The 13,974-nt window shown below is 42.5% G+C and overlaps 1 protein-coding gene across 6 annotated transcripts in view; it reads right to left on the bottom strand.

Moving 5' to 3' along the window:
• Positions 1 to 13,974, bottom strand: part of KDM2B (lysine demethylase 2B) — a 116,571-nt gene that overhangs the window by 44,904 nt on the left and 57,693 nt on the right. For all 6 annotated transcript variants that reach the window (XM_018076431.2, XM_018076428.2, XM_018076430.2 and 3 more), the window contains 2 exons: positions 9,808 to 9,934; positions 2,202 to 2,656 (listed from right to left, as the gene is read on the bottom strand). In XM_018076431.2, the coding sequence (XP_017931920.1) occupies positions 2,202 to 2,656; positions 9,808 to 9,934 (582 nt within the window). The remainder of the gene's footprint in view (positions 1 to 2,201; positions 2,657 to 9,807; positions 9,935 to 13,974) is intronic.

The raw sequence follows: 13,974 nt of genomic DNA, 5'->3' as shown, positions 1-13,974 counted from the left end.
CTCCATCCTTTGAAGGTGGAAGCTCTAAACATACACTGACACACATGGGTCTGGTTATTTTTTTTGAAAGCAAATAAACTCAATAAAACAAATTTCCTGCTCCAAGGAGATTGGATGCTTTGGCTCCACTACGCTGATCTCTACCATGTCAGTGAACACAGTGGTGGAAAGGAGTGATGTGTTGTTGTCCCAGAAGTAGATGGGAATGGGACACACCTTGTCAGTGGCTGCCTCAGACAATTTGCTGAGGAGCAAAGAGAAGGCCTGTGCTGGAATGCTGGACTCCCCTTCGGACCTGAGAGGAAATGTATTCAAGCAATCCCTGACCTGAGTACAACTGCTCCAATTCCTTCAGAGTACCTGGGAAGTGGATTGTGCACCCATAGGGAGTAATGGAGGAAGCAGAATATATGGGCTTTAATGAATTTACTATGCTGTACTAACTCTCACTCTGAAAACTGAGGGCTGACTTAAATGTGGGCCAATACTGTAAAAAAGATGGCTAAGAAAATTCTTTAACTGTTCTTTAGACACTGTTCAAGAAGATGTTTGAGTTAATTAGGTTTTAAAAAGGTCTTGCTCTGACTAATCTGTCACAGACTCGCCAAACATACAGAGGTGATTCCAGGGAAAACAATTTTGCAGCATCCATGGTGTTTAGATGTGGTCATGGGCTCTTTAACCAGCAGGGAACCATCAATATCCAGATGTTGGGATACATCCTGATGGTTACAGTGTGTGCTGGCAAGGGGAGAAAGTTTAGAAGTAGGAAGTTATCAAAGGAGATGAAACATCAAGGTTGTAACTCTGCAAGATGCACACAATAAACTGGCAGGTGCCCACTTCATACCAGTTAAAGCACAGTATCACCTAAAAGGTGATGTGGGCCTTTTTTTTAAATGTCCATTTGCAGTTCTCTCTTTCTGTAGTCAGTGAATCCACTGCTCTGGAGAGGAGTAAGAAAACAGATACTCCCACACTGAGCTTTAAACCAGATTCCCATATGGTACCTTGCCGTGCTCTAGGAAGATGTCTCAGCACACTGGAGTATGTCATCAAAAGAGGGAGCATGAGCACACTGAACATCTGCAGCAGTTATTATGTGTTGTATCCCTCCCTGGATTTCACTTATTTTTAAATGAAAATTGGTCTGTGCATTTAGCTTGGAGAAGCAGCACTACCATTCTGCTTCACCACAAACTCAACTCCTGGTCTTGAAGCTTCATTTTGATTTCCTGTTAGAAGATGACTGATCCCAAAGCAAGCCAGTGAATCCACAGCCACAACTTTGGGCACATGTCCACTTTCATGTACAAAGTGGCTGATTTGACAAGAAGATAATTTCTGAGCTCTTGTGGCTTCCCAAAACGAGTGCCATGTATCACACTTCCAAGCTCCAAGATCATGGAATATGGTTTCACTGCACATGTTCAGCCTTCTCTAACTGGCTTTGAGCCCTTCTAAGCAGCTGTTACACTACTTGCACTAAAAAAGTACAGGCTCCCCATTTACCACATAAACGTGTATTTTCCCCCTCAGATTGTGTCTTACAGAGCATTTTTGTACAGAAAATATGTAGCTGAAGACCCCTACTGTACACAGACTAAAAATATAAAGAGAAGTTGTGGCACTAGTGAGCACTCCCTCCTCACACCATCTCCAAGAGCTGTATATTGTACCAGTGGAGAATAATTATCAACCTATAGAGGGCAATGGAGGAAAGGAAAATGAAAAAGGTGAAAGTAAAAAAAAGCAACAGGGAGTGTTAGACAATCTATCTTCTGAACTGCAATCCAGTATTTACATTTTGCATGTGTCAGCTAACGAGGTGTAAGCCAGGAAGACGGTAGACCAAAAGGGGCAGATTATAACTATAATGATAAACAGACTTTTTGAAGTATAGTATTTACACATGGGACGTAACAAGTGCTGAACTATGAGAGGATTTAAACTTCTGGCCACTGCTCTGACAGTCAGAAGGGCCTGTCACTTCAATCAGGCTGCAAACAGCCACCTCCCAGAGCAGAGATGGCTTTGGGTAGAGGGATGATCTCCCTTTCTGTGGCAAAGCAGCCTGACAGGAGCTGGTCACCATGCACCAGCTGCCACCCCTCTGAGGTAGAACTTTGCTTTCTGCTCTCCTGCTGACTCCTGTGCCTGCAGAATACAGTTTGTGTGGCTCAGCAAGCCATGACACCCACCTTCATGTCCTCTAGGAGAGCCTGCGGGTCTTCGATGCCTTCTGGAACACACTTCTTGTTCTCTGGGAGAGATTCAAGCTTTTCCACCAGGGCTTTTAAACCCTTCAGTTCAAATTCTGTGAGGTGAGTCCATTTGGTTGAAACTTCTGTAGCTGGAGACCCCGTGGGTGTTTTGGGATAGTCCGTGGGGGTCGTTGATTTTACGCTGTCATCTGACTCGTTGGACAAAGTTCTTTTTAGGTACCTCATTACTGTGGCTTTTTGTTTCCTTCCTGCAGCCTCCTTCCCTTCTGAGTGTGTGCTGTTGGGTGAGGAGGAGCCATCCACCAAGGATTTGGAGTTCTTATCCAAGCTGTCATCCTTCTCCTCCTGGAGATGGGCATCACAAGATTCTTCATCCATGTCTAACCACGAATCTGATGAATAGCTGTCTGTGCTGCGTTTTCTTTTTGCATCTGAAAGTTAGAAAAAGAATGCTGAGTTTTTACCCACTGTAACTCGCAGCTGAAACACTTCTGTACCACTGGGGCCAGGTGCTGCCTATTTCAAAGGGTACTGGAGAATGGTCTAGTGAGTATGTGACAGGAATGGGCTTTATTCAGCTGATTTTTATTTTTTTTTCTTGGGGGGGGGTGTTTGTTTGTCTGTTTTAATGCTGGTTTTCATTAACATCTACTCAGTTCAAATGACTGGGAAACATTTAGGGAAAAATTATGCTTTCTTCAAAGCTTCAGTCCTCTATGCCTTCAATTAAGAGTAGGCAGAGCTCTTAAGTCACACACAATTAATTTTCCCACAAATCCGAAAGAGACCAGATTCGGCAGCTTTGCAGCTTTAAGAGGAGAGTGAGCACAGAAGGAGGAGGGGGAAATGATGGGAGAAAGCACGTTAAAATGCTGTACATCATCATTCTTCCAGGAACCCTGCACAGCACAAAATCAACTCCTCAATACTTTTCCTCTCTGCAAGCAACTAACTGTTGATAAAACAAGAACCCCCAGTTGTTAGTGCATGAATACTCATTGCTCTTCTGAGACAGGATTTCAATTGCGCTTATTTTACAGACAACAAGACAAAACACACTCAGACTGTCACAATTACATGCCACTGGTTTTCTTAATGCCATCCCTGATACATTGTAGGTACTTCTCAGAAAAATTTAAAGGCAAGTTTCTGAGTCTAAAGTACTATTAATCTTAATTTCCCCCTAAGAATCCCAATTGTTACCCAACTCTGTGTAATCAAGCAGTGAAAGCAATGTAAGAAATCAGTGGCCACGGTTCCCTCAAGCACACATCTTTTCTTATTTATTAGGCACAATTTCCTCCACTAAGTGAACAACACTGAATGCAGGCTAGCAACAGCAGGAATTTCTGTGGAAAATACAGTTAACACTGGCAACACCCAGTTAAGTCAATGTGAATTTTATTACTGGCTGAAATGGGTACGAGATCGAGCTGCAAACAAAAACACTGCGAAGGAAACAGAAGTCACACAGAAAGAGTGAGCGAACAATTAATGAAAAGTTCCTTTCACAGCTTCCACGCTCTGCAGTGCAGTAGCTTTGGATTAGGGCAATGTGAATCATGCTTAAGGAAGGATTAACTGGACATTAACGAAAAAGCTCAGCATCCGGTTGTTTAACAGGGAGGTTCAAAACAAATGCTGGAGCCCAGCTCCAAGCTGGAAGTTCTCTGATCACAGAGAACTCCTTGTCTCGTGCAGAGTTTGTACCATCGTGTTACAAAATATACATATTATTTGTCAGCTGGGTACCAGGGATGCAACAGGCAGTGGCAGGGTGTCTGAGGGGAGTTTGCCCAGCCTGCCTGGCTGCTCAGCTCTGCAGTTGCAAATAAAGACCCTGCAAGGCCAGGTCAGCTCTGTGTGTTACTGCCCCAGAGATCCGAGTTGGCCACTTTGCATTCTCAGGGCTGCAAAAATCCAGCATCTCTGTCCAGTCCACTCCTTTGGCAACATTTGCATTTTCCTCAAAACCAAAACAGCCGTAAAATGACTCCTGAAAGGCAAGTTTAAGCTGAAATGGCAGTCACAGAAAAGACCAGCAAGGCTGATTGCAGCCAAATCCAGTTCCATCCACAGGGGAGAGGAACTTGCTCCCTGGAACCCTCCAAAAAAGCCTCCTCATGAAGTACAGAACAGATTATTTTGTGTGAGGTGGTGGCATCAACACTCCAAAGCAGCTCCTCCTCTCTGCTCTGTGCTAATACACCCCCATGCTTCTCTTAGAAAAATAAACAGGATTAGAAAATATCTTAACCAGAACATTTAAAACCCACTCTGTTATCCAACTTTTATTTCACACTGTTTTTTCCTTTGTCCACAGTAGCAAGCACACAGACCCACCTCAAAGGCGACATAATCAGCTTATGTCATTCTCCCATTTTACAACTGAGGAAACAGATGCTTGGGAGAAAGCACGATTTGCTCATTGTCACACATCAAATCTAGGGAAAAACCAGGAATCAGAATCCAGGCTCTCGGATCCAGGGCTGGAGCCCCTTCTCTAAGCCACACAGCCTTGGTGAGCTGTTTTACAACTGAGTGAAGCACAAAGCCCAGCCTAGATAGGAGAAAATGCCATGATCTGGCATCAAACAGGAGAGGGTGAAAGCAGATAACACATCCCTCTGCTACCAGGACAGTGTCATTAACAGAAATTGGTATAAATCTGCACAAAGAAAATCATGTTTCTGTTCTCCTGTGCTGTGGCTCTGCTGAACAGGAACTAATAGCTGTAACTGGGGCAAATCACAAGCATAAATAAGGCCTAAAGAAAGCGAGGGAGATCACGTTGTGGAGGTGTGAATAATTTACTCCAAGCAATGCTCTGGTGCTACCAGAAAACAGCTTTCAAGAGCGATCTCCACTTTTTGTCTCTTGCTCTAATCTGTGGAAACAAAAGGCAGGAGAGGAGGGAACACCACAGCGTACTGGGGGCCTATTCCCATGAGAAACAAGCCCACGGAGGGGGGCCTGCAATTCCGTTCTGCCAGCTGCCACCGCTTCCCTGCCACCGGCTGTCTGCGCCAGGCAGCCCTGCTGTGCTGCTACACCTGGGGATGGACACACAGACCACTCCAGTCCATCCTCTGAACCAACCAGGGCCCTGCTCTCTGCCAGCCTGGCACCTACCTGATGCCTTGGCTGATTTCACCTCTGGGGACAGGGCTGGCTGTTAACCTGGAGTGTACCAGGCTATTCTGGAGCACCAGGGGATTACAGTGCTGGTGCACCAGCAGATTAAGAGCAGGCTGCTTTCAAAGCACAACTGTCTGCTACTGCTGCTAATCTAAAAAAAAAAAAAATAAAAGCACCAAGGGAATCAATAATGGAAGGAGAACTTCAAGGTGAGGGAGATTCAATTTTGTGTTTTCAAGTGTTTTGTTGTAATGTAACATGCCACGATTTTTATTTATTCATTTCAATGAAAACAGTGTCTGACAGAGTTACTGTGCTGTGAGCTGGGGCCCTGCATAAGCATAATCTGCATTTACTTAGTTGAGAAGTGTATTTTAAGCACTGTATTACCAGGGTTCCACTGACTTGGAGGTTTTTGGTTTATAAAGTCTCTCTGTGGAAAACAGCTCCTGTGAAGCTCAGCTGTGGTTTCTTTTTCTGAGTAAATGCACTGGCCAGTGCCAGTTCAGAACCCCACTTTCCAAGGGGTTATCCAGCCTGGGCTCCCACATAACTTAGTGCAAAAAGACCTTCACCTCCTTCATCTCAAAGCAAATAAAACCTGCTCATACAAACCAGTCAGTGATCTGGCTCAGTGAATAGGAGGAGCAGCACAGGCTTGACCACAGGACAGAGAGTTAGAAATACCTTTTTTTTCTATAGCAGTTCACTTCCCTGTGGTTCTGGGCAAATCACTTAACTTTCCCCACAGTTATCCACTTGTACAAGAAGAATAATTATACACAGTTCCTTTCCTTGCTGGACAATAACTTGCTGTATTACAGAACTTAAAAGAAAGGGATGGGGGTGAGGTATAATTATGAAATCTTTCTAAACTCTTTAGAACAGTGTGTAACATCTACCCTGCCATTCCCAGCTCCAATCCCTGACACTGTGACTTGGGAGCAGCAGTTGCTATCAGTCCATTAAAGACAGCAATGACATTTTCATTAGCAGAAAAATCCCTGAGCATGCTGGAAATGTATCACTGCATGGAGCACCCCACACAGGAATCACTCAATGTACTCTAGTACCTGTCTATCATAAGCAAATCTATTCTATCCCCTGAGAAGAGGAAGGGGAAAAAAAAAAAAGACATGGCTCCTTCACTGTGCCAGAGGGCATATTTTCTATATCCATCAGGCTTAATATACAGTTAGAGGCACCCTGTTAAAATTTTAGCAATGGGAATCTTAAAAGCTGCAGGCTACAGAGAAATCATGTCTCTGATAGCCCAGGATCTTCTCCCAATTACTCTTTGTCAGCTCACTCTCAAGATCTGTATCTCACTGAAGGTCAATTGTGGTTGAAAACATCCAGCACAGACTCATTCATGATAAGAGTAAAAATAATGAAGACATATCCACCCTGAAACAGCGCATGTTCAAAACCCAAATAGGGTCCCTTCTGATTTCAGCTGGCAGGACAAATGTCACCGTTGAGAGGGACAAGGAAAAGAAAAAAGAGAAGGAGATGGTGTGCTTTTGCAGCAGCCTGTGATTGCTGTCATGTCGTCATTCCCCTGAGTGTTTGCCCTTCTGGGAGAGATCTGAAAAAGAACAGCCTCACACACTAACTAGGAGGACATGGCCTGAAAATTCATCCTGGGCCTGGAGAATGGGGAAGGAAGCCACAGCCATTGTCCTCCAGCTCATTTAGAGTTGGACTTACATTTCTATTTAGGGAGTGGGAAGACTCAGGGTTTCAGCCCTGCCTCCACAGAGGTGGTTTTTTTTCCTGTCTGAAGTTTTGTGAGTGGAGACATTTAGAAAACAGAAATACAGCGAGCAATATAAATTGCTACAGTAGCATACAAATATCGGGACAGAGGTATCAGAGCACAGTCACAGCAACACATTTTCATGAGTAGGCAACGAATTGAGAGAGTCACTCTGAATCCACCAACCTTCACGTCAAAGCAAATAAATAGTCTGTAATAAAAACACAGTAGGAAAGGTCTAAAGATATCCTTACAACACAGCTGCTGATGAACTCAGTTTTCTGTGTTCTCCAAAGATGTTCTTTATCAACATAGTGATTTTTTTTATAAGCAGGAGAACAGAATCTCTACCAATTCTATGCAAACTAGTCCCCAGTGAATCCCAGGGACCACGGGCAGCACCCTGCAGTCTGTCTGGTCGATGCCCTCCTCAACTCACAATCGGCTGCTCAGCTTCTGAGAGCCACCACAACCAGGGCACCAGAAGATACATGAGAAGAGGAAGCAGCACAACTCAAGGGCGAAAAATAGCCAGTTCTAGCACCCAAAAGGAAAGGTAGAAAGTGGACATTTAGAACAAATTATGTCAAGGAAATTATTTTTACGAAGTAGGAGAAACATGAGGATCATCAAGAGAAATTTCTGAAAATGAACACAAGGCTGTGAAGAATTTTTTTCTTAAAGCAAGAGGGACAGAAGACAATTAAATCTACAGAGGGGTTTGAGGGAAGTTAAGTACTTTGCTTCATTACTCTTTAAGGAGAATAATGGGAAATTCTTCGTCAAGGGATACTTCCTCAGGGGAAATCAAGAAATTGCTTGCAGATAGAGAAGTCCCTAAGGAAGAGACAATTTAAGGACCTTAACAGCTCTGAAGAAAAGTTTAAAAACAAAGAGGCAGGGTTTGGAACACTGACCTCATTTGGATATCCTATCCCTTAGCAGGTGAATATTAAGATACAGACACCACAGAACAAACCAGTTTAACTCAAGAATTACAGTTCATAGAGATTTATTTGAGTCAAGAGCCTGGACACAGACCAGTTAAAAGAAAAGCAGGTATTGGAAACAGTATTACTCATGCAGAACAAAGCAGTGCAGCTTTGTGAAGGTAAATAATGTACCTTTACTCCTTTGAATATGACAAATGCCAAAGTGAAAGATCCAGTAGATATATTAGATCTGGTCACAACCCTCAGTTAAGTAATTATTTTAAGGTTAAGATTCTGCCAATAAATAAAAAACCCCCAAGTTTCTGGCAAAACAAAAGTATACATCTGTCTGTCCTGGAGAGAAAGGCCCTGGATGTCAGTGTCAGAGATTTAACAGGACTCTTTGGTCATGCAAAACAATCCTGTTCCCTCTAGACACTGGATATCTATAGTTCCAGGTGAGCTTTTATAGGATTGGAATATCTCTCAGCTACTGACTGGACTGAGGCACGTTTCGTGGGGATCACCAAACCATCATCAGTAATTACAGAGCTGGGCTGAACTCACACTGGTGATTCTCCAAATTTCTCCACACAGAGTTCCTGCTTAACTAACCCTTCTTGAGCAAGGTCTCACAGAGTTAAATGTGAAGCACCCAACTTCCCAGTGACCCCAAGAAATTTCCCTGGCCTATCTGCACAGACTATTAAGCTTCCTCGAGTTATTCTTGGTCAGTAAAACTCACTGGAGGATGACATCTGCCCGTAACTTCTTCAGTCCCTTCTACCAAGAATTGTGCTCGTAGGTAAACGTTTCCCTCCTCTGCCCAGTGCCCGGGGCAGTGCCAACCATGCCAGGTTCACTCCAAGTGGCACCTCAGGGAGCAGGAGGCACAGAAATACTTCAGTCCTCCTCCACATTTAACACATATCAGTTAAGATTTAGCTGGTGCTTGTGCTATTTTCAGCTATTCTGTGCTTAAAAGCGGGGAGGCAACATGGCCCACGGCCTTGTTCCATCAAAGGGAGGAAAAAGAGGGCAGTTCAGCAAGGCAACAATTGGAATTGTCACACATTGATGCAAAGCTCACATCAGTGCCAAGGTAATGCCCTCCTGCTTCAGGCACATCTATCTGTCTCTGCTCTGGTCCATTTTCAGCTCTTGTTGTAAAGGTTTCTTCAACCTCCCTGCACTGGGGTTATAGATCATGGAGATTTGTGTAGGTGTTTTCTAGGGTTTGTTATTCTGCAGAACTAGAAGTCAGTCACCAGAGAGAATTACAGTAGAGTTCAAGGAAAAGAGAAAGAAGGCAGGTTTAGTGACCACAAAACATTCTGTAGAGGAGACACTCTATAAAAGGACTAAATATCCACCCCACCAGAGCACATTTGCAATACACACATTTCTGGCTACTGAGGTACTGTGCCAAACATGGCAGTAAATCCTCAACTGTTTGGCAGATCATCTCAACACAAACATTACTGAAACCAAGGAACAAATGCATCCAAAAAATATTTTTCTAGGATCCACTTGCTAAGGGAGCGCTCAATAAATCTAATTCAAAGTAAGTTGGTACTTCCTGGAAATGCTTAAAGAGTCAAAAATCTTCCTCACCCCAAAATAAAAGAAACAGTTCATTAGAAATACTACAGTTCTCCAGTTCAATTTATAATCTGCTTTGCAGAAACCAAAGCAGCAAGTAGCCCGAGGTGCCAGCACCAGTGGTGAATGTGCACTCAAAGGATTCACTCACCAATTAACATTGATTCTTTCTGGTACTCTTTGCTGAGGTGGCAGCGCTGGGTCACACAGGACACGTATCTCTCCAGGACATACCAGCACATTTCATAGTAGAAAGGATACCGGAATTTGGCGTGCACCTGGAAGCAAGAGCAACACTGTCAGTCCACGGGGAAGGGAGAGAAGTTTGCAGCACAAGGGCCAGTCATCATTGCCATCGTGTTATCAAGAGCACAAACAGTGTGCAGGAGGGGGAGGGGAGAGGGTGGGAGCAGGGAGCTGAATGCCTCCAGCATACGGAATGAGGAGCGAGCCTGCCTGCCTGCCATGACAGCATCATTTCTTGGTTCACTAATTTGTATCCTCTTGGGGTGGTGGGAGAGGAGAAGGGTTTGTGTTCTTGTGAAATCAGGAAGCTGATGGATGGCCCCTACGGAATTATTTACCTGCTGTATAAACATAGGGTGGTCACATACAGATGTTAGTCACTAAAGCTCAAAGTACCGGCGTGGGTTTCCATCCCCTAAATGCTAGCACAGGATTCTTATCAAAATGGCAACATTACCTAAATGAGTCAAGCAGGAAACACCTCTTTTGCAATTGTGGTCATCACAACAATTTAATTATATAAATGAACACATAAATTCTCGATTATTGATAACTGCACATTGAAGTAAAAATCCCTTATGTGGTTTACACTGAGTATTTTGATAACAAGTTAGGTTTTGCCACAAACAGAATAAGGACAGAAAAGCAGGATTTTGACAAAAGATCCTGTCAAGCTGTGCACTGTTTCTTAGACCTGTTGTACTCACACTAAAAGCTTAATTCTCCAACGTTAGGTATTTGTGAGAGCATTTCAGATTCAAAAGAAAACAAAGTGGTTTCCTTCCCTTCCAATATAGTTTTCTATCTGTGGGAGGTCACTGTACCAAAGAAGAATCTGGGAAGTTCCTAAAATGCAGGAAGATGTGTGTTTTTCTTGTGATTTGTTAAAAATGGATGCCATGTATCCTGCATGCACTTGTACTTTCTCCTGGTGGCACAGAAATCTGCATTTTGCAGGCTCACATGCATGCACTGCACTGCGATTGTAGGAGCTGCTTTAAAACATTCTCTGCATATTAACTCTGCCCTAGCCCAGAGGTGTGCACCCACCTTTAGTGAAAACCTGGACTGCACCAGAAAGGAGCATTACCTTAGAAAAAACAAAATATAAAACCAAAACACCACCCCACCCCAGAATACCTGAAAGCCTGAAGTCTAAACAGAACCACAGAAGTTCAGATTCAGCCCTGTCCAAACATCTGTGTGGTGATCAAAGCATCCACTTGAGCAGATCAGTGACTTACTGGAATGCCCATATTTGAAAGCTGTCCCCAAGGTGGACAGCCAAAGAACTTGCCTCTGTTCACCAGGCACAGGAAATACAAACACTTTTAGCAGTAAAACAAAATGTAATAGAGGGAAAATATACTGTATTGTCCCACTAAATATACTGCAGTGTAGGATTTAAATACTCTATGGCAATTCCCAAAAGTTAAGATCTCTTAAATTCAACACAAACACAGCTGGCAAATCTGAACTGCGTGTTGCTATGGATCATGCATCCAGCAATGCTGCACCTTTCCAAATGTTTCCCTGTGCTGTTTGTTACAAAGCACACAAACCAAAAAAAGAAGGGAAAAAAAGAAAAGGGAAAAAAAAAACCCAACCAACCAAACAACAACCCCCTAAATGTGAGAACATTTAACCCCAGGGCCTTTTTGCATCAGAGAAAATTCTTCCTTTGGTTTAGTTATTTGTCATAAAGAAGAGATCAAGTCACTTATCACTATTAGGGAACACAGGGGAAATTAGCCATGCTAAAATATATGCTAATAAAGGAACTCAAATTTTTCCAAGAGAGCACTGCAGGAAACAAAATTTGCAAAGAATTGACTTACAAACAGGAAGCCGCCTTCCACCCCTCAGCCTTCAAAAGGTTTTCAGCCACATGCCTGGGAATATTAAAGACATCATTGCTCAACATTTGTTGACAGATTCTGAGCTTCACCAAATTTAGTTGTTACCAATGTTAATTCAATGTGAAAGACAAGGCAGTAATGCATGCAGTGCTCCCATTATGTATATCAATCTTTAATATTCAATTTGAGTTCCTAATTGCCTCGCTATCAATGTTCCAACCCACAGCAAATCCCTCCATGCCTCTGGAATCCATGGTTTGCCCGAGAAGGCTCTGCTTTTACAAACCTTCAGAAGGAAGAGCTTCTGTAGAGAGAGATACTGGTGCAAAGATCTACAGAGCCTCCTGCCAGTAAAGCAACTCTTACAGTGCTTTAAAAACTTTTAAGGTTTGCCTTATGGAAAAGTACAGAGGAGTGTGCTCTCTATGATATCCTTGGACATTTATTAATTATAATGGATGTGAACTGCATTATGTGCATGTCCATACTCTTTCCATTGTACACTTTCAGTCAAATGAACCCTTATGGGGAGGGGGGAGGAATAAAAGAAAGAAGGAAAGAAATTAAAAATGTTCTGTGATGAGTTTGAAGTGTAATATCTGATACAGACACTGCCAGAGGACTAAATTCCCCACCAGCAGGGAAATACACTGGATCATCTAATAGGCATTTCCAGCTCTAACTTCTGTGATTAATAATTTACAATCCACTGAAAAAAAAATTTAATTATTCCTGTACAGCAAGAAAAAATCCTCTCTGGAATATGATCCATTTCTTCAGTTCAAAGTGAAATTATTTTACAGACTTATATCCTCCTCCAAAACCAAAACAAAAATCCTCAGCAAGTAAGACACAGGTTTTCCTGAAGAAAGTATTAATCTTTTCCACAATGCCTATTAAAATCATTACAAACTCCACTTGTGTTTAATCAATCTAATCACAATATTGAAGCAGAATTTCTGATTATTTACAAAATTATTAATCTATCCACTTGAAATGTTATCTTACATCCCAGAAAACATAATGAATAGCAGACACCATCATCTGTGAGTGACCACCTTACGTATATATTTGGAGTGCCCTTGTCCCTACTCATGTTCAAATATTTTAAGGCAGTTAAATTTAGATGAGCTGGGAGTAAGTTTGACACATTCCTCCTCTTCAGTACCACAGAGCTGTATCCCCCCTATGCTGAATGATGAATCCCTGCTCTGCAGTTCCTCAAGCTGGGCTTGCAGAGCTAAACAGCTTGGCCTGTTTGACTGCCTGTTAATTGGCCTCCAGGAAAGCCAGGCTGCAAAATGAGAGTCTCTACGAACTGTAAGGCTGGAGAATATTTGTTTACCTCAATTGCACATTAGGAGCTGTTTCCGACAATAGACATGTTTTTTATTACTCCTTAAAACTATTTTTAAATGGCTACAAGCCTCTTAAGAAGCCTCCCAGGGGTATGAGGAATTAAGCTAGAATAAGCATGACAAGTATATAAACTAAGCAATTTTATCAGGCTGTAAATCAGCATTACCATTTCAACCATGTATTTATTCTTGTCTGAGCTGCTAAGACAATAACTACACCTAGCATAAAAATTACTTTGAATATCAGCAATCAAAGATGATTAAGCATTACAGAGCAGGTTTAAACACAGTGAAACCTCCATAAAATTGCTCTGTGCAAAATGAAGAGGGGAAGCACACCTGTATTACACTTTGAGTGTGGCAAATTACTTTGTCAATCACATCATGTAATTTACTTCTGTGCTATACACAATGGAAAGATCAATACTGATGAGAAACTCATTTGCAGTATGTTCACACTGGCAAATTTGTGTGAACTGTGTGGTACTGAGTCTGCCAGAGCAGCCAGTGGCTGAATGGAATTATTTCAACAAAGAAATGACAAAATTTGATTGGCAAAGCAAACAATGTAGTACAAACCAGAATCCTGTTTTGAAACCATTTCCCCCTCAAGATTCCTACATGACATTTTTAGGTGGGGGGGGCTGTTATTATTTTTAAATAACAGTATTGATTTTCCTGTCTTTTATCAAACTTCTGTATGCCTTAGATGAACAGCTTCTATTTTGTTTCTGTCCAGAAATTCTTGCTATTCTTCAGCTGTTCACACAGTTCAGTTATTATACACCTGCCTATGAATACAAGTTTTTAAACACAGGTACAGGCTGTGTGTAACACGTTGCCAGCACACGTCAA

This window comes from Manacus vitellinus, unplaced genomic scaffold (assembly GCF_001715985.3).
Source record: "Manacus vitellinus isolate BGI_N305 unplaced genomic scaffold, ASM171598v3 scaffold_31_pilon, whole genome shotgun sequence".
In the NCBI taxonomy this organism is placed as follows: Eukaryota; Metazoa; Chordata; class Aves; order Passeriformes; family Pipridae; genus Manacus; species Manacus vitellinus.
The sequence above is the reverse complement of the archived record's forward strand: the minus strand, read 5'-3'. Positions and strand labels throughout refer to the sequence as shown.